Source organism: Corapipo altera, unplaced genomic scaffold, assembly GCF_003945725.1.
Source record: "Corapipo altera isolate COAL_440 unplaced genomic scaffold, ASM394572v1 48b, whole genome shotgun sequence".
Taxonomy (NCBI): Eukaryota; Metazoa; Chordata; class Aves; order Passeriformes; family Pipridae; genus Corapipo; species Corapipo altera.
The window spans coordinates 15,566,028-15,592,912 of record NW_020884884.1 but is presented as its reverse complement, the minus strand read 5'-3'; the positions used below and the strand labels follow the sequence as shown (position 1 = coordinate 15,592,912).

The window sequence follows — 26,885 nt, the reverse complement described above, 5'->3', positions numbered from 1 at the left end:
CTCGCAGTGTTTGCCGTTTACCTGCAAATCGCAGACTGCGGAGTCGTGGAAGCCCGAGCGCTCCTTAACAACGCGTAAATAATGGAGGACAGGCAGGATGAATGAGCGTAGCGGGCGGAGACCGGGCTGAGCCTCACCCCGAAGGATCGGGGAGTCGAGGAGGTGAGGGGGAAGAGGGCTGAGGGGGAAAATCATCAGCTTTTAAGCACACCTCCGAGATGACCGTGCTCGGGGGACGGGGGCTGCCCACCCGAGGGCTTTAGCAGGGCGCTGCTGGGGTGTAGGGAAGGTATCCCGCCGCCACCTCGGCAATGAGCTCAAAAAAAGAAAAACAAAAAGGGGGGGGGGGCGGGAAGGCAAAACCCCTTTATTGTTATTGTGGTTGTTCCTGGCCTCCCTGCCCGCCTCCCAGGCGGCGCTCCGCGGTGCCAGGATTTCCCTGCAGCCCGCCCTCCCCGCCCGCAGCGCCAGCGGCAGCGCCGCCTCCCCGCGGCCCCGCTCGCCGCCCGCTGCCCCGCGCCCGCCCCCGGGACACGGGGCGCCACCGCCCGCGCACTGACAGGCGCTCGCAGGTGCCGCGCTCGCCCCGAGTCGCGGAGGGGCGGCCCCGCTGCCCTCCTGGCTCCGCACCGGCGGGAGGGAGGTAGCCCAGGAGGGAGGAGCGGCGGGGGAGCCGCCGGCAGCGCCGTAAGTCGGGGAGCGGGGCGCGGGGCGGGAGGGCCGCCGGGCCGGGCTGCGCCTCCGAACCCCGGCGCTGCCCCTCTTGCCCCGCGGAGCGGCGGCGGAGCCGCAGCGCCAGCTCAGGGGCTGGGAGGGAGGGAGGCGACGCATTTTGGGGTGGGTAGGAGAGTATCCATTAATGATCGTGTTTGGCTGCTCGCGGGGTTCGTGCCCGAGATGTCGCGAAGACCTCTCGGGGTGTTTCTACATCACTGAAACTCCGAGCTGAAATTCGCTCCTACAATTAGTTTAAACTTCCTTCTCAGTGTATTTTGGCATACCTGATTTTATGTCCTTGCCTTGGAGGCAGAAGGCATACCTAGCGTACATCCCCCTGAAACAGCCTGCGGTTTTTTTGTGAGGGATGTCCCCTTTTTCCCCTGCCGCACCTTCCTACCCGAGTCTAAGAATAACCGTGCGCTTGAGTGCGCCGCCACTGCATGCCCGGCTGGGGCTTGGGCTGGACCGGGACCCAGACCTGGACCGGGGGCAGGCAGGACACTTGGAACAAGTCAGTGGCCCGGATTGATGCTGGTTGTGGAGCAAAGGGTTCAAGTCGTGAACTCAAGAAGAATTTGCGTTGGGTTGCTGATGAAGAAATGCGGGCTGTAGATTAATAAGAAGGACTTGATTTATTTTCAGTTGAAATTTAAAAGAGACCAAAATAGAGGAAGCAATTAATTTAGGACTTGCGTCACTGTAGATTGTTGTTATATTTTAAAAATAGGAAGAGATTTTATTATGAAATGCATAATGTAACAAATATGATCCTGATCTCTTACTTTCCTTTGAAAAATAATTGAGGGAGGGAGACAAAGAATGTTCCCGCAAATGAAATTCCTCACTCATGGACCATTATTTTCAGTTACGAATATATTGTAAGGATGTAACATTGTTCAGCAAAATGTAGAGGAAAAAAATCAAAAGGTTTAAGGTATGAAAATCTAAAGCTGAAAAATTCCTTAGATACACACTACCAGAAATCTTATAATCCATGTACCATGGCTCAGATGTTTAGAGGAATGACAGAGATACCAAAAAAGGCATCATGATACTCAGTGCAATTCTAGGAGCTGAATTTTCTCCTTCCCTACAGAAAAGGAAAGTGCATTTCTGGAAGCAAGAAGTGACAGATGTGGCATCTCAGCAGCTGGCTAAACATAAAAGCATGTATCAGCAGGTGATTACTGTTGCAAGGATTTATTTTTAAAGTGAAAGGCTTGAGCCTATTTTAGCGTTAGCTTTAAGATCTACTTGAGCTCTATGGCATATTAAAAATAGCCTTTCAGCAGAAACATTAAGTAAGAGAAAACTCATATGTTCAAGACACTCCTTGCTTTGAACATTTGTTTTGTATTACAGCATACAGAGGAGAGGAACTGAGCAGGTTCTTCGGTGGTAGGATAGTACTGAAGGGAATGATTTTTCCTGGCCTCAGCATAAGCCAACGGTATCTGGGAAGGAAACAATGGGGCCTATCTTCTCCTTAGATTAAAGATAATCACAGTTACTGTGCTCTTGTGCATCCACAGAGGTAGAAATCTGGCTGCAGAAACTACCTCAGTGGTTCTGCTTGTCTTCTGTGATTGGTAAAGCCAGCCAGGATCACCAGGAGGTGGCCTGGGTGAATTTTAGAAAGGAAAGAGATGGATATCACCCTAAGAGGCAGCTCAGAGCCACTCTTTCCCTGAGGCAGTGTGGCTCTGCACCATCCCTATTTAAATGCTGTGGCTAAATGTCACATTGACTTCAAAGAGGCGTCTAAAACTGTTCCAAACCACTTATATCAGCTTTACAGTAATCAACAGAAGCCACTGTTCATGGCAAAACATGTTTTGCTCTCAGCTTTTCATAATTGGGTATGGTGCTTTGGTTTATAGTCTTCTAAGCTAGGTGGCTCCTTATAGAAGAAATTCTGGTCCTCTGCCCAAGTCTTGAGAAATAGTTTGGGGCAGGAAAGGGAACTCACATTTAAAAACAAATTTCCCTTTGCCATGCAGAATTTGCCACCAAGTTCTTCACTTCTTGTCAGTGAGGCTGTGTCCCAGGGGCTCAGCGATGCTCTCTGACCAGTTCTTCCTCCCATTCCACACCCTATTTGGCAGAATTGCTGTGTATTGGGTCACCTGGTGCCTGTTTGGCCTTTTACAATCATGCAAAAGATCAAAACCAGGCTTTCACCCTCCTGCATGCAGATGTTACTGTTTTGGTAGCAAACAATGAAGCAAAAGCATCATTTCTTTCCTCTTACATTGATCAAGCCAGAGTAAATGTATTTTCTCAAGGTCTTCACCATTTTGTGGAGAGCTGGCTACCTCTTCTTCCCCCAGTGGTAAAACTGAACCAGTTGGGTGGTCTGTACCTAATAGCCATGGTATCCCCATGGGTAGAGCACTTACAGGAATGGCAGTCGGCTGAAGGTATATCCTGTGTTTGTTAGTTTGTGTGATAGCAAGATGAATTTCCCTAATAAACTCAAGCCTGAACTTAAATGAGGATGTGGGAAGAATTGTGTTCAGACTGTTTTTAAATTATTTCCTCTCACTACAAAGCAGACCAGTTGCTAGCCAGGGAAAGGAGATGTCTGGGTAGAGCAGTGAGAACGGATTTGAAGCACCACCTACAGAGTACAGGCTTTTGGAGGATGGCAGAATGAGTACAAGCTCAGGTAAACCTCGTGATGAAGAGACACACCTTTAGTGCTGTGTTAAAATAAGAAAGATTTCTGGATGACATTCATGCAGATAAGCATTGCCTACAGTATTTTACAATGTTATGAATTTACCTTCATAAGGTTACTGAGCAAAGATGCAGCTGGGAAGGTGTCTCTAAACAGGAGCAGCTGGACCTGGCTGACAAGAAGACTAGCTTCCTCATAGTTCAAGGGTTAAATCAAGACCAGTAAAGCTTCAGAAAACACACTGCCAAGATATAATGAGATGATTACAAATGGATGGAGTCGGCCAGGGTGACGAGATATATTTATACCTTTACTTAGGTTTCATTGACATTTATGGAATAAATAGTCAAGTATAGAAACAAACGTTCGTCTTATGGTATTGCCACTAGTTAAGTCCGCAAGAGTGCAGCTAGTAAGCAACTGAGATTTTTCTTTAGAGAGGGTAGGGAACTGCTGAATGTGTTTGATTCCTTTTTGTGTTGTGTTTTTGTTTTTTAAAGAGGGGAGATAAGCCATTTGCAGGCCATTTACGGGCTAAACCTACAGTCAAGTAGCGCTTTTTAGTACCCAAAGATCTGAAAATGTGAAAGTGTTTTTTAAATACTCAAACTAAATTACATCTTCATGATCTTTGTAGCTTTTTATGCAGGACTATTTCGCTGAAATGTATATTTAGAACAAGTAATTTGAATTACTGTTATACTTACCTTTGAAATCATGAAAGTTGCGCAATACTCTTAAAGCTTGATGATTAGTATCTCTTGAATGCCAGGGAGCCACATTAAGGGTTTCAGCCCCCGCTGTGGGTGGTACAACAACATACAACTTAACTATGCAAATGTTGTGTTCATACTGTTTACTTACACTGAATAATAGAAGAAAGCTCACCAAGTCTGATACACTGCTTTGATTTCTATCATAAAGGTCAACGGGGAACAAGTCAGATAAGAAATTAAATGGACTGATACATTAAGTTACTGTGCTGGGGCTCATTCTGAATGAGCTAAGTGAACTTTTCTGTGGTTACGTGTAAACAGCAATTGACCTTCTGTAGAGATACAAGAACTGATGAGCTGAAACCAGGTATGACTTGCTTAGTCAAGTCTGCAAGTTTGTTTAGATGCATTTAGATGGCAATTAATTTTTTTCAAGTCATCTGTAGAGAACTTTCTAAAAATAAATATTACTTCATGTCTTTGCCTAAAAGACCTAAAATAGTATTTTTTTTTCCTGTCCCTTTGAAATACCAGATGTTTCAAGTCCCTTTCTCACTGTTATGCTGTAGGAATTTTAAATGCATCTGAAGATTTGTGTTGTGCCTTAAACAAAGGAAACAGGTGTTGAGTCTTCATTGCACATGTGGGGTTTTTCCTATTAGAATATTAGACACTACTATAAAAATAGTAAGTAAAAGCAAATTATTAGTCTGAAATTTCATTTTTTTCGAGTTGACTTAAGTCCGTACAGTATAACATTTAAGTCAAGCAAACCAAAAACCCTAAAGCCTGTTATGCTGGAGAAAGCAAGTATTCGTAAGTTGGAAAAAGCCTGCAGAAAATGGTGATACATATATAAGTGCATTATGGTCATGTTATTTCTCATAGCCCTCTTACCTTAAACAGTATGTGGGGTGAATGAGATGAGAAGTAGCAAAAAGAGAGGATCTGTTCGAAATTCTGGGCTAAAGCTGAAAGTCTTGCTCTGTCATAGTCCTTTTGGGTGGTGCAGATGGTCAAGGAACCAAAGAATGATTGGACATGTAATGTAATATAGTCTTGGGATTTTCTTACTTTGCGTTCTGTGACTTTGTAACTTCAGTGCTACGTACGATATTTCTAATTATGGGGTTCATAATTCTCAGTGATACTCTGCAAAGAAGATCAAAGGTGCTTTGCTGCCACCACAGTCAGCATCTATGAAGCACTTCTCCTAAGTGGTTGTGAAACCAGCTTTCTAACCAGCAGAGTTCTCAGTCATCATCTTCACTAGGAGAAACCCTGATACCTGTAAGCGTATGAGTAATAAGTCTTTAGCAAAGAAGAGGTGCATGGATCTTGTTGTCTCGATAAACACTTTCTCTGTTCTATTCTATTAAAGCTCCTTATTGACTTTTAAGAAGGTGACTTTCTCAAGCCATATGGCTGGGTCAGTTCCTGTGTAGTAGACAGGATTTTTTTGTGTGTTTGTTTTTTCTAGCACTTAAATGATGGACTAGTACCCAAGTGATGTACAGGAACGTAATGCCAGTGTTGCTGGGGATTTTTGCCGCACATTTATGTTCTTGCTCTTTTATTTTTTCCCATATTTCGTTTCTATCATCAAGAAGTCATTCAAAAAGATTTTAAATTTTACACAAAATTAATACTTTAGTAATTTAGAACCTTAAAAAAATCCTTATGATACCAGAACAATTTTTTATATATTCTTTGTTGTAATACTTCCTAAATCTAACCTTTTAAATTGTATTAATCAAGATACTGTGATAAGAAACAAGTTCCATTCTTTATTCCTTCTTACGTGTATCTTCAGTCCTACTTAAGTAAAGCCTAAATGTATCTCTTTCATGAAGGTCTACGTATTTTTTAGAAACCTCTAACTTTACCTTTTGCCTCAGTTAATATGATTCATTATATATTTTAATTTAGTTTGACTTTAATTCTGTTTATTCATGAGATTGGGTAAATTAGATCTGCAGGCAAAGACTAGTCCAAAATGTGGTGGAGTTTAAGATGAATGTTTTGGTTTGCTTTTTCTCTCCCATTTGCCATGCTTGAGATGCACACCTTCTGTCTTCTGTCTTCTATGTGACAACTACCATTTAGAAACAGCATCTTGTTCAGGCACTCTTGCCACTGCTTTTAATGATTAATTCTCTTAGGGAATGGCCATCAATTTTAATTTTCGGTCTTTTATTTTTGGATTATTTGATAAACTGTCTTTTGGGAACTAAAGCATAGTTTCAGTTTGGTTAAAATTTATTTCCAGAGAATGGTTAGGTCAGTCTTCTCAATATTCAGATTTCAAATGATAGCTTAATCAATTTGAATTTTATGAGCTCCCTGTCATTTGAAGCAGTCATGTGACTCATTGGTTCTTAACCATGTTTCTGTAACCACAAAGAATAAAAACAAAAGCGTCTCTGACACTAAAAGCTACACGTGCCACAGTGAGGGTGAAGGAAAAAGATGATGCAGATTCTGCCCTTTGTAGTTTGATGTAAAGGTCAGCCATGCTATTTCTCCCCAGCTCTGTGGTCCCTACAAAGGCACTCTTTTTTTTTTTTACCTTTTCCATGACTTGTCTGTGTTCATTTGTAAGATGGTATGTGGTTATGTAGTGTTTCCCTTCTTTTAAGGAAGTGTAGCTGCTAGAAATAATATTAGGGGTGAGCCCAATTTAAGGCTTGAACAGCAGGAGAGCTAGATGGTAAGTGAAAGAGGAAAGAACAGGGCCATTGATTTTCCTGCATGTCAGATGCAGCTCACATGTTTCTGCTCCAGATGCGAAAGATCACTGCTCTTCATCAAGTTTAAGCTGATTCTTTGCTTGCTTGTGGCTCCTCTATTAGATGACCTTGGAATAATAACCATGGTTCATAAGATGATAAGATGTAGTGCATCTGGGGATCTCTTCTGCTTGGATGTTTAAAAAACAGATGGGAATATGGAAGTGAAGAATGGAGTGGCATGTCCATGCATAGGTTGCATATATGGCATACAGAATTGTACTTTATTTCAGTCCAAAGAGTTGGAATGGGAAGGTGAAATAGAAGGGAGGTGATGCTCATACCAATAACAATTCTGTTGTAAAGCTAAATATCCCTAAAAGATGCAACAAATGAAGAACTGTCTTCTGTGAGATTTTGTAGTTGTCATTTTATGTCTGCATAATTCTTAATATACCAGATACCTGGCTTGTGATTAGGGCTTTGATGCTACAGAAATACGGATTTATAGTAATAGATTGCTCAATTTGATCATCTTGCCTGGAAGGCAATTGTAGCATCTAGTTGGTTTGATGAAAATCTTAAATGAGAAGGTTGGATTGTTACTGTTATCATATCTGTCTAACTTGTTTCTTATTAATAATATGCAAAGTAATCAGTGCTACAGAGAAGTTGTACAGCCTGAATAGAGAATCTGTTGTTAGGAACAAGATAGTGGAGACTGAGCAGACCAGTAATTTGTATGGCAGCTGCTCTGTTCTGTATGTCCCTTCCCCACTTGCACGGTATGATTTTAGTGGAGAGGGAGGCTATATTCTTGTGGTTTTACCTCTGTGTACCTTCAGGCATGATGAATACCCATCTCAGCCTCCAGAGTCTTTTAGATAAGATCCCCTGAGGTCAACAGTCAACAGCAAAGACAACAAAGTAATCCATTTTAAGACAGTGGGCTGTACAGCTCTCTTAAAAATACATACTTCTAGTCCTGAAGAAGAGTTACAATAGCAAGAATCCAAGAAGGCTATGAATCTGTAGGAGTTCCTAAAGGAGTGAGGACAAAAATAAAACCTACTTCTTGAAACAGACAATCAAGGGATTTATGCTGTGGACAGTTTTCAGGTTTTTGTCTGAGAATTAATTTCACTTTTAGTTGGAGTAGTTCTTTTACCTTGAGACTGCAACCATGCCTCTACTTTGGCAGAGGAATATACATTGAAAATAAGATATTTTGTGACATAGTATAATATTTGGATTACTGAAATATGCACTGACAGGTGTATAGGAGGAAGAGACAGGAGTAGCATCTAATGAAGCAGCAACAGAAAAGTTGGAAGCTTTTTGACACTGCCTTTGATATGAATAGTATATCCATTCAAGTGTAAATCTTTTAAGTGTATTCAGGTAATCTCTAATAATTCAAATATATAATCCGCAAGGAAAGAAGCAGGCTTCAATGCCCAAATGAATAATCTAAACATGAAAATAACTCCTGTTGCTAAATTCCAGCTAATTTTCAGGCATCAAACCTTCTTACATGTCTTTGTTCATTGCACCTACCCTTCCCCTCTTCCGCTGTTTTCTGTCTCCTGGTTCCACGTTCCTAGTTTTTATGCAAAGGTTCTGTCCTTCCTCTGAAATTGGGTTGATGGTTATTCCCGCCTGTTGAGTTGTTTGTGGGGGTAGAGCAATGTAAGTTATAGGGGCGGTACTTTTAATAGAGAGGATTTTGGAAAATTCTAGGTGGCAGACACTACTGAGTCTTGTAAAAATGATATAGTTTAACACCTTAAAATTGCCTGTCTTGGTGATTCACAGTGACAGGAGAAGACACATTCCCAGGTACAACTTTTAAGGTCAGGACTAGCTTTAAAAGTACAGAAGTGCTAGAACTTGTTAACAATGCTGCAGATTTTGGTGGGTGGTGTATCCATAGGAGTAAAGGGCATTGTGGTAAAGCAGGGGAGTAGAAATACATAATTTAATTCTGTATTGTCTTGTTAGAGAAACAGTTTAAAAACTTTGGTTAAAATTCTTCCACCTCTTTCTAATCCTCATAATAAGCAAACAGATTGCTGCAGAATGTGGATAGTAAATGTTGGCTTGAATGGCAATGTCTGATATTTATAAACAACTGAAAATGAGCTTTAAAATAGAAGCTTTCAAGACATCTGAAGAGTAGGTGGACATGTTAAAAAGGCATCATCTAAGAAATTGTGTATATTCTCTCTGTAATAAATCAGTGTGCTATCTGCGGAAGTAGGAGCAGCTGTCTGCATGTACATATGTGTACATTAAAAATCCTCGACTGAAATGGTAACAGATGATTTTTCAGGTGCTCTGACTCTGTGTTCTTTCAGTCCATCTGGTGAGGTAGCTGTAGTTTGTAGTTTTTGGATAAATATCCTGGAAGAACAAATGTGATCCCAAAGTCAAGTTTTACAGTAGTAACAATGTATGGGAGATGTGGCTTGAAAAGAAATTACTGTTATATTGTCAGATTCAAGAACTATTTCAATTTCTCCTGACTAAAAGTGAGTGAAACCACATGGAATTTTTTTCATTGTGCTTTTCTTCAGAACCGAGTATCTGAAGTTGGACATGGACTCTGCTCAGTCATGCATCTGAGATACCCTTGTTAGAAAGCTGTACTTTAAAATGTTAAATTTTTCTTGTTCATTTTGAATAGGCTAAGTCGCTGTGAAATGTGTGCCCTTCTGCTTGCACATCAGAGGAGAAACAGCTTTTAAAGTTTCCAGATCTCAAACTGTTCATGGCAGTTTCACAGGAAAGAATTTATTTGGTTCTCCATGCAGGATTTGAAGTAGTGTGAAACACAGATATCTGCTTTTTTTTGTCTTTTATTTCTATTTTGTGCTGAAAGATGAGAACTTTCCAAACACAACATTTTGGATGAGAGCTCCATTTTATAACTTCCAGGAGATTTGCCCTTTCAACCTTCATAGTCATGTTGATGGCCAAGAAAACACAATCTGTGGACAGAAAGGCTCTAAAAATTTAGTATGGCTTTCCTTAGATAAAAATGCTTTTCATTTAATTTTTAAGAGAAATACCATGAATGTAGGGGAAAGTACTTCATATCTTGAATGATAAAAGCCAGAACAGACCATTGGGAACTTGTCTATGACAAGCTATAGGCCTTTCCTGAGTTGTTACCCAGTTCTGTGTCAATATGATTCTTGGCTCTGCCACAGCTGTTTGAATTAGATAATGGTCAGTTCTTTGAAAAAAAGAAAAAAAATAACAAAGATTCAAATAAATCGCTCAGTTCCTCTCATTTCCATTCTCTACCTGTTGATTTTCCTCTCCTGCCCCTGATCCTCAGTCTTGCAGTGCAGATCATCTTAGGGTGGTTTCTCCAACAGAAACAGATGAATTGAAAGCGAAGAGTTTAAGAGCATTCACTGGCAATGCAGGCCACAAGTCCTAATGCCTATAGAAGAAAAAGCTACAACTTATCTTTGTAACGTTAGTCTGGCTTGGGAGTGACAGTACCTTTTAGAGGACTCAAATGGGCAGAAACTCGTATGAAATCAGGCATATTAAGCTGGTGAATAAGAAGTGATAATTGATCTACTGTGAAATTCCATGACAGGGAAAAAAGAATTTTCTTTTAATTTTCAGTGGATGTACTGGTCAGAAAGAGGAGCTGTGTATATTGCAAGTTGTACAGACCTATCCTTCCACTGCTGATGGAGCAGTTTGTATCTTGTCATCTATTTTGTAAAACGAGAGTTTTGATTCAGATCATCTGATTTGCAGTAGTTACACTTCAGTTACACTGATTCAAATACTGCTGAAAGAAAGAGAACAAAGTGACTTTAAAGAAAATTCATCTTGATTGTTTTTAAAGCTATCAAAAAAGTGGCTGATCAAGGAGAAAAGGACTTATTCCAGGTACAAAGCAAATGACAGAATTTCAGTGGAAAGCCCAAGAAGAATATTTTGGTATCTGGAAAAAACGCTTAAGAAAATTTTCTGTATCTTCTGCATAAGAAAGATCACTAGCAAGAGTTATTAAGGGAGTTCAAATATTTATTAAGCTTAATCAAGTTCCAAAGCAGCACTCAGTTTGTCTGTTGGATAGTAAATCACTGGGGATGTAACAGTCCAAATGCAAGGCAGATTAAGAGTCTGTCTGAATTTTTCAGGTATTCACAATTATTTGTTTTTAAAATTGAGATTTCACTTTAAGATGTAATGCTCTTTCAACCCCTATTGGTACCTTAAGTGAAATGACCTGCCTTGTTTCAGACAGTCTGAAACACTCACCTTGGGAGGTGTGAATCAGGAGCCATTAACCTGGGAACCTGGTGACTATAAAAAAGTTAACTGTTTTACTGCAAGATGCTAATGTGTTGTATTTGGAGAGTTTTAGTTTATTGACTAGGTGCGGATTTTTTTTGTTTGTTTGTTTTCATTGTTGTTTGAGTTTTTTTCCTCTTCCCAATGCTAAATTGTCTTTGCCTTCCCACTTTTGTTCTCTAAAGTGAATGGGTTATGGTCTTTTCAGGAATGGGAAGAGTTTAACAGCAGTGTCTGTGGCTGGATTTTTGTTTAAGAAGATATATATATGATTCGAATTATTGTAGGATAAACCGTATTTAGTACTCTGTGTTGTAAGAGAACTTAAACCAACAATATCAAAATCCCATTTTCCTCAAGTATGTGGTTTAACTTAAGAAGCCTATGACTGTAGCTATAGGGGTGTTGATGAACTGCTTCTAACATGGATCTTTGTTGGTGAACAATTTAATAATTTCCTCCAGTAAGGATTTCCTTGGGCTCTGAGGAAGGAGCCCAATTATGCTGCCCCACTGCTTCTGCAGCCAGAAGGAGCATACCTCTGGTGAATCCAGGCCAGCGCCCATGTACAGAGGGAAAGAAGGAATGCCAGTTTGGTAATATCTTCCTTCTAGGAGTTACTGTACATGTCTTTTGCTGGGACTGTGTTTCAAAGTGTTTTGATTATGATATTTCTATTCCTTCCTGTGTGAGCTATATCCAGAGAGTCTATGGAACAGGTCCTGTATTATCTATTAATTTCTCAGGGTCCAGTACTGAAACAGCAACACTGAGCTGCTGATGCCCTCCTCGGATGCAAGTTCCCTCTTAAATTTCTGGAGTGTACTGTCTCTGTGCTCTTATGTGGTTCAGGGAGGTAAAGTTTGTTGCTTCCCTGTGTTTCTGCAAAGGCTATCTCTGTAAAACAGTACAGACTTTTACAAGAGAAGAGAGCCCCACACTGTGTCTTAAGATAATGCAATCCTGATGCATTGTTACAGTGTTGTATGTTATGGGTTTTTTTCAGGATATGGTTTGCACTCAGGACAAGGAAATTGACCTTGATTTCTGTTCCTTTGTCTACACTAAGAAAATCAGGAATACCTGGCCACTTACTTCTGTGGCTTGGATTCTGACCGTCTTTACAGTGGTTTTGTTTTCTGAGTTGGTGTTTGGTGGGGTTTTTTTTGTTGTTGCTGTAGTAGTGTTTTATTTCCCTAGCTGTTATTTTCCCCCCACCCCCCAAGTGTTTGAGCAGAATTTTTTGTCCGCACTGTAAGTGTCTGTCCTGGGCTCTACAACATGTCATCTTTTCTTAAATTTTTGAAGGATGGTAAACCACACTAAGCTCCCATGTCTTGAATTCTAATGGCAAGAGCCATTAGAAATTTGCTTTGAATAGCCTGTAGTAAAGGTAGAATTTCATCTTACCTACTTATTAAAGGATTAAATAAATAAACGTGCCCTTTACTTAGGAAAGTAGGTCCCTGAATTATGTTTTTATTTTTCTGCCTAACCCCCACTGCTTTCCATACCAGTTGTATGAATTGGTGTGTGAAAGACTTGCAGCATGTGGTAACGGCTGGTTCTTGGTCAATAGGAGGTGCATCCATGCCCAAAGGCATCACTTGCACCTCATTTCTGGGCTGTTAGGAGTTGTATAAATAAAACATGTGACAACCAAACAGAGCTATAACAGTCTAGCAGCAAGTGTCACAATGCAATATAAGGCCTTGGTATAGTATGCTCTGTTTCAAAACCAGCTTCTCTCAACTCTGAAGTAATTATTGCAGCCTGGATTAACCTAGCATAGGTCTCCTCAGTATCCTGAAAGTGGAATGCCACTGCTGACCAGTCTTAATTTTATAGACAATGGTTTTGGCAATGGATTACATGTTTAATGGTCAACTTCAGGATCTCTCTCCCTTTTGATCTCCCTTGTTGGGAGTGGCTGGTACTGAGGAGCACGTTTAGCAGTTACTTGGCCTTTATAAAAGAGAGTGAACAGGACCTGCAAATGTAGGGCTCTCTTTCTGAGATAGGAGAGAGGGAAAGGAATTGTCTTGTTGAGCTAGATGATCTTAAAGATGATTCTGTCTGGGCCTGTGAGGGCTGCAGAGAGGTGCAGCTGGCTGTTGGCATCTTTGTTACCTAATGTCTAGCCTAGTTTCTGTTGCAATATATGATTAATTTTGAGGTTTCCATTAATGTGGGTTTTGGAACAAATTAAATGTGACTGAGATGCCAACAAGGATCTGAAATTTGTTTTCTACTGAAGAACTCTTTATGCAAATGAACACTAATTTGCATCATTAAGTGCACACTTCACTCAGGCTGCCCAACAGGATGGAACACTGAGATAGAAATTGCCTCTTGCAGTGCTTTTCTTATAAGGTGACAGCCACTTAAGCCCAGCTAGTGCTTTGGCCCATGTGTGGGTTCTTTTACACCCTTTCTGGGGAGGAGGTAGTGGTTTTATAGCAGTCTGAGTTCGGTGTGATCCTCTTCAAAAGATCCTTGTATCTTATATTTCTTTAGATACTAACTAGCACTTGGATATCCCCTCTCCCTAGGCACCCCAAGGATTTACCGTGTTTTAGAAGTGCATGAGACAGTTCAGTTAAGAGAATTCATCTTGAAAAGTTGTAACTTGTTTCTCTCAACAAATGCAAGTTGTTTTGGTTGGTGTTGTGCCACTGTGTTTGTCAGTGTCGATTTATACCAAGCTTTAAATAGGATACTCTGCAATGAGTTTGTTTTCTGGTAGTTTGTAATCCTTTCAGGCTGGCTAACATTAACGAGAGGCAGCATTACTGTGGCTGGCTTTCTTTTGATCATGCACAGCCCTAGTCAGGAAATGGGTGAGGAGCGTGAGTCATGATTACATTACCCTAGTGTGACTGCCTACTAGGAGTTTTCTTTTTGCCGCCAATACGCTTTCCCTTGACACTACTTCTGAAAACAAAATGACCATTTTGGAGCACTTTGAAATATTGACCTTTGAACAGAGAGATTTATGTTCTCTTGCAGTTTCAAGGCAAAGTTCTAAGCAGGAGCCCCTGCAGAGTGCAGAGTGAAAACGAATGTGTGCAAAATGCTTTTCCAGAAATCTGCAAAGGGCAGGACTTGACTTGCAGTACACTAGATCTGCTTGGGTTCATTGGATACAACATGCTTCCCTGACCCATTTAATTATTCTGTCATGTTGCCTGCACATGCAAGCTCAAGGTCCAGTCTTGTCTTATACAGAGGCTGTCGTCTCGCTCACCATTTGGCTTAAGCTGTGTCTTAGAGCTCTACTTATCTCTTGAAATAAGGCCGCAGTAATGGGAAGATAGGTGCTGAGTACTGGCTGAGGTAAAACCCTGAGTGTTGAGAAGGTAGCTTTAGTGGGATTTGAGACAGCAGTATTTTGGACAGTTTAGTTAAATACACAGGTTTAGAATTTGAAAGAAATAACAGCTGCTAATCACTAAACTAGCTTTAGCACTGAATTGCCACTGTGCCACTCTGAATGTTCAGACAGTACACTTCTGCACAAGTGCTGAGTATATTAATTTCTTTCAAATTAAACTGATTAACTCTTCCAGGTTTTAGGAGCAGTATGTGAAATATGACTACTGGCACAGAGAGTGAATGCACCCTGATACTACTTGATATATTGCAAGAAAAAAGAAGTCTGATCAATTGAGTACAAGCAACTCAAGTTAACAGAACAGAAAGTCTGTGGCAGAGAGATCTCAGGAGGAAGTGGGGACCCCTGCACTGCTGTCCAGTGTGATGTGTCCCTGCCAGCTGGGGCATATTGTAGGTGTCACTGATATGCTGCAGAGCAGCACCACATTATGACATGTCTTCTAGTTGTCGCTTATTCCTCTTACTCTTACTTACCTCTGCTCAAACAGTGCTTTCAAATAGTGGAATTGTTTTGTTAGAAGTATAGTATAAACTCGCAATGAAGATATAATTTCTGGGTTTCATCTAAGGGTGATAAACCAGTTACTTTAGTTCTATTAATAATCTACTTGGGATTGGATATAGATAACCAAATTTTAGAAGCTTTATTTACTTCATGATTTTAATCTCATTTCTTTAAAAGGGTATGAGTTAGACTAAAAAAGAAATTCAGTGAAGATTTTTGTAATCCACTGAGACATTTCCTTTCTTCCATCTACCCCAGCTCCTTTTTCTATATTATAAAACAAATAAGCCTTGTGTGACTTTATATTTTTTCTGTAGCTTTATATGTCTACCTCATTGTTAGCCTTTGCATATAGAGGGCTCTCTGGCCTTCGAATTTGTTTTAAAACTAGTTTATCAGACACTTTAAGTGGTCAATACTTATTTAAAGTGAAACACTTTGAGAATTGAATAATAGAACTGGTGATTATGATATTCCTATGTCACTTGTGTGTTTCAAGGAGATGATAAGGAATATTTGACTTAGAGATGAAGGGTATTTGATTTTTGGAGGTGGGGAGTTCAGGGTAGGGTTTTGTGGGTTTGGTTGTGGGGGGATTTTTTTATTGGAATCTTGCAAGATCCTTTTATGTTAGATTGCCTTTGTTAAGATGCTTTCCATAAAATAGTAATGATAACTGTAGTTAGAAAAACTTCATTTCAATATGACAGCAGTTTTGGGAACCCTAAGGCAGAAGCAAGTGGAGCTACAAAGCCATTTTTGCATCAGAAGTGCATAAAACCTGGATATGAATCCGTGGACACTTTTTCCTTGCAGAAGAGTTGGTTAAGGATTGCCCATCCCTTCTGCCAGAACTCCTTTTTTTTTTTTAAGAGTCATGTTTCAAGAGTCAGTGGAGCTATTGAAATGACTTGGTGTGGCTGAAAGTAGCAATCTCACTCCTAGCCTTGTGATTTTACATCCCTTTCCTAGTTAGTTTTCACCCAGTTCTGTGTACTGAGCTGGCCTATGAGGGGTCAAACATGTGCACACAGTAGGGGGGAAGGGGAGAATGCCTTTCTGGCAGCAACTCTCTTGAAGCATTTCCATCAGGCACTCTGCAGCTGTTGGTAAGCCTGTACTGTAAACTGAGTCAGTGGGGAGAACTGCTGCTGTGACCAGTTTGCAGTGTGGCTTGTAGGTCTGGCTGCCCGCAGAGGGTACAAGGAACTGCAGTGCAGAACCAGGAACCAGCAGCGAGGAGTGAGGAATCCGGAGTGGGAACTGAATCCGGAGTGGGAACTTCTTAAACCGGCTTTGAGAGCTGAGTTGGGCTGGGGAACTACACCCTCTGTGTTAAGAGAAAGCCATCTATGCTAACCTGCTCAGAATTACAAAGGGTGTGTAGTGTGGATTTGTTAATCCGCTTAAAGTGATCTGAGTGCTGGCTGACATCAAAAGGGGCAACACTGCCTTCTTCAGTCCACATCTTCCCAAGTTCTTCCACGTGGCAATATCAACACTTAAATGAACGTGCCTTGAGTTGTGTCAGGCAGCTGCTTTGGCTAAAAAATGTTCCTTTCTTCTCTCTGAGCAGATGAGATTTCAACCAGAGCAGTCTTTTAGGTGGCACACAGGCTCAGATTATAGGGTTTGGGGTTTTTTTTGTCAAATTTCACAATGTTTTTCCCTATGGCCTAAGAAAATGGATGGGCAAGTTTTTAGGCCTGTTTGCCTTGTGGCTTATGAGTTCATGATTCCCAGTTATTTGCTCATCTGGTCTGTGACTTAGTAGGAGGAAATGTGTGACTGTGCTTCAGTGCACAGTCTGTCTGATGCAGCATAACCTCACCTTCACTGGCTGCGTTAGTTAACGTGCCAGAATTTGTACTGACATATAACTATGCCTAAATCTGCATGGTTGTGAAAGCCAATGAACTATATGGTATTAAATCCATATATATGAATGTACCAGCCAATAAAGCTAAGAAAGTAATAAAGAGGGACCTGTTTCAGTCTGTGGAGGTGAACAACAAAATACAGTGAGCTCATTAAATCCCTGTCTCTGGAGAAGAAAAGAAAAGAAAGAAAGGTTTTTATTGTTCTAGAAAAGATGCTAATATTTCAAAGCTCAAAGCAAGCTGTGACTGAAACCTGTTGGAAGGTGAAAAAAATTACTTGACTAAAAAAAAGGAATTACTTAAGATATTGTAATGACTGGTCAAAAGCACAACTGCAAAAACAGACTCTATAAGGCATTTAATTTAATATTGCATCACAGCCAGATTTTTAAAATGTTAGTCCTCTGGAATGTCAACAAAGCATGTCTTAAAAACATTTAGAATCTTAGAATAAATGTCAGAAATAAGTCAGCATCAAAGAGGGATGCATTTCTACTGAAACAATCTTTTTATACTGCATTGAGCTGCATAATATTTTTATGAGCAGCCTGCTAATAAATACAAAATTATTGCAGTACAAATTTGCAGGTGGTGGACATTGGTGAAGAAATATATTGATGAGGAAGATGGAGAAAGGTCAACTGATTTATTGGTTTACAGCCTGAGCACATTCACATAAAATGTTTTCTTTTTCTGAAGAATTGCATTGCTTTTTATCCTAAAGAATAGAAATCCAGTTTATTTGCTGGAGAACAATAGTTTGGAAAGCCTTTTTATTTTTTTCCCTTTTCTTTGTTTCTTTGTTTGTTTGTTTTAGTTTTAGGGGGGGATTTTTGTTATTGTTCCTAAGGAATAGAGTCTTACTGGACAGTGTAATTCGAGCACTACCACTGGTTGTGCTGGCAAAATTTGTCAATTAGATGAATATATGTGTATATTCATCCTAAAAAAATGGAATGGGAATGCTGACTCTAAACGGATAAAATCTAAAGGATAACAAATTCTTCTTTGGCCATTGTAGTTTATTCTGCTTGGAGAACTTGTTATACCAGCACAAGAAAGAATTCTGAAATGGTTAGTAATATAATGCTACCCTGTATATACAGGAAAATTCCTGTTGTAAGATGGTGAGAATAAAAGCAGAAATATGATCTTGTTTATAAACAAAGCAGTGATGATGGGAAGAAAGAAGTGATTTTTATCTTGTATATGCTGTTAGGGAGAAGGGTTTTGAAATCTTGTTACTAATTCTGATCTGCTCGGAAAAGGATGTTGGAAAATTGGAGGTGGTTCAAAAGAGAGGGAGGGAGAGATGTATCTGAAGGCTTAAAATTACTCCCCCACTATAACCACATGAGGAATTTCCCCTGTTCACTTCGATCAAAAAGGATGACTGAGAAACAACTTGGTTAGTATTCAAGTCCCTTAACAAGGCTGAAGGTTTCTGTTTGATAAAGGGCCTTTGTAATCTCACAGACTGATAAAGGACAAAACAATAACTGGAGACTGGGGCCAGTTGCTCAAATTAGACTTTTTTCTTCCTTTTTTTCCAAACCAGGTTGGCTTTCCTTTGGTTTTTTTTCTTACAAGCTAAAATGAAAATTCTTAAATAGATGAATTACTTAATTGATTTCCATGTAATGTACAAGTACTTCATTGGTTTAAAGTTAGTGGTCGTCTTCCGTGGTTAATATGATTTACTCCAGCTCAATTTATTTGAAAGTGTACAAGGCATGGAAAAGCGACAAAATTTAAAGGTATCAACAATTAAAAATAATTTCTGGAACTTGTTTTTTCTTTATTTGTGAATGTAGGTTTTAGGGGTGGGAAAAAGAGAAGGATACTGGAGAAATGGAAGATACCTGGAGAGAAAGACACTGTATGTAGCCTATCCCTGTCTGTGCTTACACTTAATGGCAATTAACACTTCTTCAGGTGGACTGCTCACAGCTGGTATACTATTGTCTTTGATTTACATGGAAAAAAAGAGTGTTATAGCAAGGGAAATAAAAATGTATCCTTTCATGATTTTTCTTACAATTCACTTTCCCTTCCAAAGACAACTTATGAATTAGTCACTTCACGGGTTTTTTTTTAATTATTTCTCCCCAGCTGGTGTACCTCTGAGGTTGTCCAGGCCTTCCTTGTCATTCTTAAATGTATCTGTAGTACGGAGCATATTCACATTTTCTTACCCCTGAGCAGAATTTAAGCTGTTTCAAGTAGCTGTACCTTGGAGTATTTAGCCAGTAATAATCTGGAAGGATATATCGAGTGGAACGCTGCAGGGCTATCTTCCATCTCTGCTACTACACAATATTTTCATGAATGAATGGAATGTATGCTTATTGCATCCACAGATGATGCTAAACTAGTATGTTGCAGAGGTCAAGATTATACTTCCAAGTGATCCTGATCATTTGAAGTGTTTGAAGTTAGTAGAATGCAATGCAGTGAGTGCGAAGACTTTGCCCTTGTAGGGCATAACCAAGAAAAAGATACAGAATATCTAGCTAGACAACAGTTACTCACTAAAGCAGCTAGGTTTTTAGTGGACCACAAATGAAACATAAGCCAACAATATTGTGATGCTGAAAGTAAAATGCGGAGAAAGAGAGAAATTGAGATGTCAGCTTGAAAGTTGTCTTTGCTTTTGAGCATATTTAAAGAAAAATTTGAGCTTAGGGGAGGAAGACCAGAAAAGGAGGTTGGGGCGAAGAAGCTCTCCGGGTTCCAGAAAACATACCCTATGTTGAAAAAGTAAAATACTTGTGTTATTCAATCTGAAGAAGAAAAGGGTGAAAGGAGATGTTGAAGACATAAAATATCTAATTGTATTAATCAGGACCCAGATTGGAGCAGGGGAGACTTTAGGTGCATCTTCTTTGGTGACTAACCTCTGTGAAGTAAATGAACGTATGCAGTCTGCATGTACAGGGAATTTTAAGAGAAAGGTGGACAAACGTCTTCACAAGTAGCACAAGGCATCTGTATCTTTTCAGGACAATGGAGAAATTAATGAGCTGCATCCTCTTGACCTGTGCTTCTGTAGCTTTGGGAAAGATTTGGAATTATTTTTTCCTTCATTTTCTAAAAATGTGTATGATAACAGGATAAAATAGGTTAGATTTGATCTAGGAAAGTTGGGTGAATGCAGTTTGAGAGAACTGAAGTGCAATTAGCCTGATTGTTTTTATAGAATAATTAAATCTAGTTTTTATAAAGTAATTAAATCTGTAGCTTTAGTCAGGTGCAAATTCTTTGAAAGGAGACGCAAAGAGGCAGGGACTTCTAATCTGATCGGGGAAGTTGACTTTAATACAGATGAATTCAAAGGGCCTCTTATAAACAATCTGGAGGGAGAAGTGTTACCACCTGATTTGGTTAAAGCTACTCAGAAGGTGGTGGCTCTATAAGCAGAGAGGTGGTGGCCTGGTCTAGAAGTGGACAGACCTGTGGTCTCATCTTCAGAGTCTGATAGTTGATATGGACACCTAAGTCCACAGGAATGTGAGAAGTAAGCCTTGTAGTGCATTATCTGCTGCTTTTCTTGTACCTGAGGACTTGGTTAGGCTGGGAGTTTGTGTTGCGGCATTCAGGAGTTGTGACTTCATGAGTTCAGGCCCCTGTTATAAAACCTGTAAAAACACATTTTACACTTGATGTTGTTTCAGGTATAGTGAAAGTAACAGCGTTGACAAGGATGCTCTTAACAGTTCACATACTGAAAGCTACTGGTAGCTAAAACCTAAAATGAAGCCCTAAAGCCTGATTCTTCTACGCTTGCAGATACTTCAGCACGTAGGAAAGTTGCAGCAGCTTATTGTGTAGTTTGTATCTGTCTTTTGTTATGTTACTTCATTTTCATTTCATTATTTAAATAATGTACAGACTCTGTTTTCTCCTACTGACTTGCTCCACAAGATAATTCAATGTTATTTGAAATTATGCTTTGGAAAGGACTTTCTCCAAAGTTCACATGCCTCTAGTCAGTGATGTGTAAGGCAGAGCCCTTGCTAAGGATCGCATAGAAAGCCCATAGACCTACCAGCACAAACAGTTGCTTCTGGCTCTGCTCTGTGGAAATGTGATTTTGTTTCTATCATTTCTTTGCTTAGGACACTGCTTAAGGATCTGGGTCTCTTAGGATTTGTGCACAAATAAAAGTCTGCACTTTGACCCTTATTTGTCTCTGGCTTTGCAAACTTAGCTGTTGAGATATTTGCTGATAGTCTGTCCTTTTAAAATGGACTGTGGAATAAACTAAGGCATCCATGGAAAGCTTTGAGCTGTATAGAAGGTGATGATTGCTGAGTGGACAGAAGGAGGATTGAGAAGTACCTCTAAAAATATTAGTCTTTACTGAGTTACCAAGCAAAACACTTAAATGAGAGTGTGAAGTGATAGGAATGAAAATGAGAAAGTGTTATAGCCAAACTAAAACTTTAATTTTCACTGGCCTGAAATTTCTCTGGTTTGGCTCATGCTTGGATCTTGTTAGGAGAGGAATATCTTTTCAACCAGAAGAAAAATCCTTTCATGTTGTTTTCTCTTAAATTAAGGTCTTCCACCATAGGCTGGCAGTCCAGGATTGTAGACTTTTGGTTTTCTGGTAATTTCTTATTCAGCTTTCCAGTTTGGCTATATAATCACTTAGTTACTGAGCTGAAATTAGTTAAAACAGAGACTCTTTTAGCAGTTAGATCAGAAAAAGGTCTCCTTTAAGACAAGACCGACTTTACTGTATGGCCTAGTATCAAGATTGCAATGTGATCTGTCCCTTCTCTTAGCCCATGTATACTTGTGGTTCCATTAAATCTTGTTGAATGGAGGGAGTGTGTTAAGATTCCTGTGAAAATTTTGTTGACTAGTTTTGCAGGATTTGAACTGGAGGCTTAGTCTTGTTAAGCTTTTCTTCATTTGCCAAAGTTTGATTTATATTTTTTTTCTTAATAAAAAGCCTACATATACTACATGTATATGTATCGATATAGGTTCTTCCTTATTTAGTTGTAAATGAAATATGAATAACAATGGTATTTCAGCTAAGTGACTGTTTCCAGATTTATGGTATATTTCAATTGTTCGAAGTAGCTAAAAATATGTACTCCTTTGGGCAGTAGTTGACAAAGAGGATAGGTATGCAGAAACAAAATACAGTTGCTCTGAAACCTATGTTATATTGTACGTGGAAAGCCTGTCCATTGAGGAGAGAACCCTTTTATTTACAGAGCGTAATTTGCAGATTTCTGATACAGTGGCTAGTGAAAACTGCAGCAAGAGTAACCTTTGTCTTCAGCAGAGAAAACAATGTTTGCACTAAGCATGTAATTGTGCAAGTTTGTGTCTTCAAATGCAAAGCCTCTTGCACTGGCCAAATGGAAGGCAAGGCCTTCACAATTAAAGGGACTGCTGTATAGAGGGAGATTATAATTCTTGATAGCAGAGTCTCTTGCAGCATCCTCTGAGGTAGTGTGGTTTTACACTGCCCCTTACTGGGGCTCTCTTGTAGCGCAAGAACTAAAGGAGATCTGGATGCCCAAAAGTTTGCTCTGCCTACAGAGTTTTGGCATTTTTTTCCTCCTAAACTATGAGCTAAATAAAGTAAAGTGCTTTTCGTGTATGTCAGAATGGTCTGTTTGCACTAAAGTTATTTTACGCTTTATTTTTAATATTTCCTCATGTTCACATATTTCATTGTGTCCTTCAGGGTTTCTTTAAATCTCCTTGTGGAGTTCAGTAATAATGTACTTGATACACGTTCAAACTGGTGGAAGCCATGGAAGCTTTGAATGAACTAGGATTTGTCTTTCATTTTTAAACTACTGACCAACAAGCATGACTTTGAACCACATTGATGCTACATTGCCATTCATTCCATATTAAAACATCTGAAAGAATGAGGAATCAGAATGAGAGAGAATTTGGCCTGTTATTTCTGTGAAGGGAGATAGAGCTGAGTTCACTAAATGAACATAAAACAACCTCACCGTTTGTCTTTGCTTGATAATAGTTTTCTCTCTAGAGTTGAGGACATTTTGTTTAGCTAAATGGGTTGCTTGGGCAGAACAGTTATAAGAGGGAGAAACAATGCAGTAAATTTTACAGCTTAAAACTCCAAGGTAACTGACTTGACTCATTAGTTCTGTTCCCTTTGAATGTGGCACAAGTAGTGATCTTAGGAGTTACTTTTGTATCTTGTAATACTGACATGGAGTTAAGTTGGCAAAGTTTTGGAATGTAATGTGAATCTCCTAGTATTCTGTAAGTTCTAATAAAGTACCATTTTGTTGTGTAAAAGGAAGCTTTGAAGGGCTTCTAATTGATTGATGTGATCAATAATATTTTCAAAATTAATCTTAAAAGTATAAAATGCCCTCAGAAATTATTGAACATTGAGCTTATTTTGTATTTTAACTTTCATCTGTTTACATCTGATAAATTTGGCAGGGGGGAGGGCTTTTCAGTGTTATCTGAAGTGCCGTAGATATCTGGTGGGAATCAAAAAACCAAAACACTAACCTGGCTAGATTCCCAGCTCCCCTTGTGATGCACAGTTAAGTACCCCACTGTAGGAACTAATTACTTGGGTTAAAGGATTTGCGAAAATGCTTAAGTACTTCTTGACAATCTGGGTGTATAACCATACAGTACTAAGTTTTTAAAACTGGTTATTGTTACTGGGCTTAATTTGATGAAGGGAAATATCCACCAGGGCATGGATAATTATGGCAGCAAAAGTAACTCTTGTTGCAGAGGGCTTCCCTTCACTTATTGTATAAAGCAGTCTTTCTGCAAGCTCCTTTACAGAGTGAGGATGGCGATGGACAAAGTGTGAGGGATTTGTAGCTGAGTATTCTGATGAGGAGGAGTGATCCGTGGTGCTTGGGCTTAATAGAGGAAAGTATAAAAATGTCCAGGAGAAAAAGTGGATTTATTCTGAGATTGCTCGGAGGTCAAGAACTGGTACTGTAAGGGAGAAATACACTGTTAAAGATTAATGAAGAGTGTTTTTCCATAACTTGTTGACCCAATAGCCCGTTAGCCCTTGTTAGCTCTATCAGGTTTCTCAAAGACCACATTCTAATAGGACAACATGGTTTGCAAACATCGTTTCTTTTGGTTGCACAGAGCAGCTCTGAGGCACTGCGGCCTCATGGCCTGCAGAATTTGTGGGCTAGGCTATAACTAACTGCTATGAAGCATTTATGTAGTCTAAAATTGTAGTTGTAAGAATCAGTCTCTTCTAAGACATCTACATTTGGATGTTCCTAATGAATTGTAAAGACCTGGACTAGCTCTTTTTTAAAGTACCTAAAACTACCCATTTAAATGGACACAATTGTCAGAAATGTTGTTGGTGACAGTTTGTGAGAGTTCCAGCACTAAATGGAGGTATCTGAAGTTATCTGATTCAAGGGGGTCTACTCCATTTCCAAAATAGTTACCTGAATGACTCTGCCACTCTTCCTATATCTACCAAAAAACTTAACATTGTTGAATGTTAAAAATGTGTTTCTGGATGTACTCTCAAAGGCTAGCATTTTGAATGCCAGAATAAGGAGAAGATGAATTGTGCTCAGCAACTGTGTCTAAGAAACTCTGACTTCAAAAAAAGCTATGAAGTCAGAGAAAGGTTAGCTAGCCCATGTTAATCTAAACTCTTTTATCCTGCCTAATGAAGGGAAACAACATCATAAAAGCTAATCCGCAGACTGGAACTGTCAGTACCATTACTAATTTCAGGTTTTGCTAAAAACAAAACTGAATGAATTAATGATAACCTGATTTTTTTTATCCCATGCAGGTTTCCTCAAGTTCTGGAAGCAGCAGGGCATTTGGTTGCTTACTGACCCTGAAACTTGTGCTCTACCTTGCAAAGAGCTGAAGTGGGAGATATTCACCTTCACATACTCCGCAGTTCTCTGTATTAGAAGAAAGAGACTTTATGTGCAAAAGTGGTTCAAGATGATGATGTAACATTGATAAAGCTGAAGCTCTTCTGAGAATAACTGACTTTCTAAGAGGCTTCTCCTTCCCCCCCCTCTTTTTTTTTTTTTTTTTAAATAACTACTTCTCTCAGAGTCTACAGCCAAGATGCCAGCCAAGACACCCATCTACTTGAAAGCTGCTAACAATAAGAAAGGGAAGAAATTCAAACTAAGGGATATCTTATCTCCTGATATGATCAGTCCACCACTTGGAGATTTTCGTCACACCATACACATTGGAAAGGAGGGACAACATGATGTTTTTGGAGACATCTCCTTTCTGCAGGGCAACTATGAGCTTTTACCTGGAAATGAAGGTGAAACCAGAGTTAGCCAGTCTGGTCTCCACAGCGAATTCTTAAGGGCAAACAGCACTTCTGAATCCATGTTTACAGAAACTCCATCACCAGTGCTCAAAAATGCTATTTCCCTTCCTACCATTGGTGGTTCTCAAGCCCTTACTTTGCCCTTATTGTCACCAGTGACATTTAGTTCAAAGCAAGAATCCATCAGGTCATCAAGAAATCCTAGGCTTAGCTGTGAGCCAGTAATAGAAGAAAAATTGCAGGAGAAAAGTAAACAGATGGAGGATGGAGAAACATACAAAGATGACATATGGGAGCAAAATGGTTCTTCGTCGCATTTTACTAATAGTAGCGACAGTCACTCATCCAGTTTTTCTGAACGATGCTCTGATTGGCAAACAGTTGATTTATTTGATGACGGTCGGCTTTCATGTGAACTAACCAAGACAAAGACTAAGTCAGAAGAATCCCTCTCAGATCTTGCAGGCTCTCTTCTCTCACTACAACTTGACTTGGGGCCTTCACTTTTGGATGAGGTCCTCAATGTAATGGACAAGAATAAATCTTAGAACTGGTACTCCCTTGCTTCTTTATAAGTGATTCACTTAAAAACAAACAAAAAAGACCATAGTTCAAAAGTAGATACTTAAAAAATCAGCTGTATTTGCAGTTGTTTGACGGGTTTTCTAAAAATATTCTTAAAATACTATTTTTTTACCTATTGTTTTTCATGATTTTTACTACAATAAATTCTCATATCAGGAAGGTGAATTTGAATAGACATTTTCAGCAAACATAAAATGTTTTTAAGTACCAGTATTAATGATCAGAAACTTAAGAAACAGAGTTTGAGGATGATACTGATTGTGATATTTGGTTAGTTCACTTCTACGGGCTTCTGAATATGGGAGAATCTCTAAGTGTCAGAAAGGAGACTGATATTAATTATTCACTTTTATAAATTATTACAACATCACTTTACGTGTAGGCCTCTTTCTAGAACCTTGTGTTTGAGGGTTTGACAGTGTTTTTCTTCATTTTCCATAGTACCATTTCTGTTATAAATTCACCATAAGTACTTTCTTGGTCTTATACTACCACCCTATATTCAGATATGAACAGTTTGAAGGCTTTTTCAGCTTGGACACCTGGTCCAGAGTCTCAGCTGCTTTAAATGAGTATGCACAAATTTACACAAGCTGAGGCTTGGGCCTGACACTGTATATGAAATGATACGTTGTAAACAGTGACACATTCAAGATATTATGGTTAAATTATTTTAAAAGTTGATATATATTTTCTATATGCATATCGGCTTTTTACTGCAGGGCCTACACATCCAGTATCTCATCAAAATAGTTGCTTGGCATTATTGGTGCTCTTCTGAAAAGTGTATATTTGTGTGTTTGAAAAGAAATATGTATTGATACTCCTCGCTTTTTTCTTCATTTATTTCCACAACATGCTTAAACTCGCAGCTGATTATTTTAATTTTTGAAGAAGGCACTGGTTATTCACAATGCTTGTGATGTGTGCTGCAACAGCTAATGTTTTGGGAAACGTGGATCCTTCAATTACAGTACCTACATGGATTGCATAAATATCTTGTGCAATACAATAAAAAACCCTTTAAATTGCTA

The 26,885-nt window shown here is 39.4% G+C and overlaps 1 protein-coding gene across 4 annotated transcripts; it reads left to right on the top strand.

Annotated features, from left to right (window-relative positions):
- On the top strand, positions 1–26,885 carry CDC42EP3 (CDC42 effector protein 3). 4 transcript variants are annotated; one of them, XM_027641629.1, is made up of 3 exons: positions 1–162; positions 4,686–4,803; positions 24,757–26,885. In XM_027641629.1, the coding sequence occupies exon 3, from the start codon at positions 25,047–25,049 to the stop codon at positions 25,812–25,814; it is 768 nt and encodes a 255-aa protein (XP_027497430.1). In that variant the 5' UTR covers positions 1–162; positions 4,686–4,803; positions 24,757–25,046; the 3' UTR covers positions 25,815–26,885. The 4 variants fall into 4 exon arrangements, with proteins under 4 accessions (XP_027497430.1, XP_027497429.1, XP_027497431.1 ...); XM_027641628.1 differs by lacking the exon at positions 4,686–4,803; XM_027641630.1 differs by lacking the exons at positions 1–162; positions 4,686–4,803 and adding an exon at positions 578–687.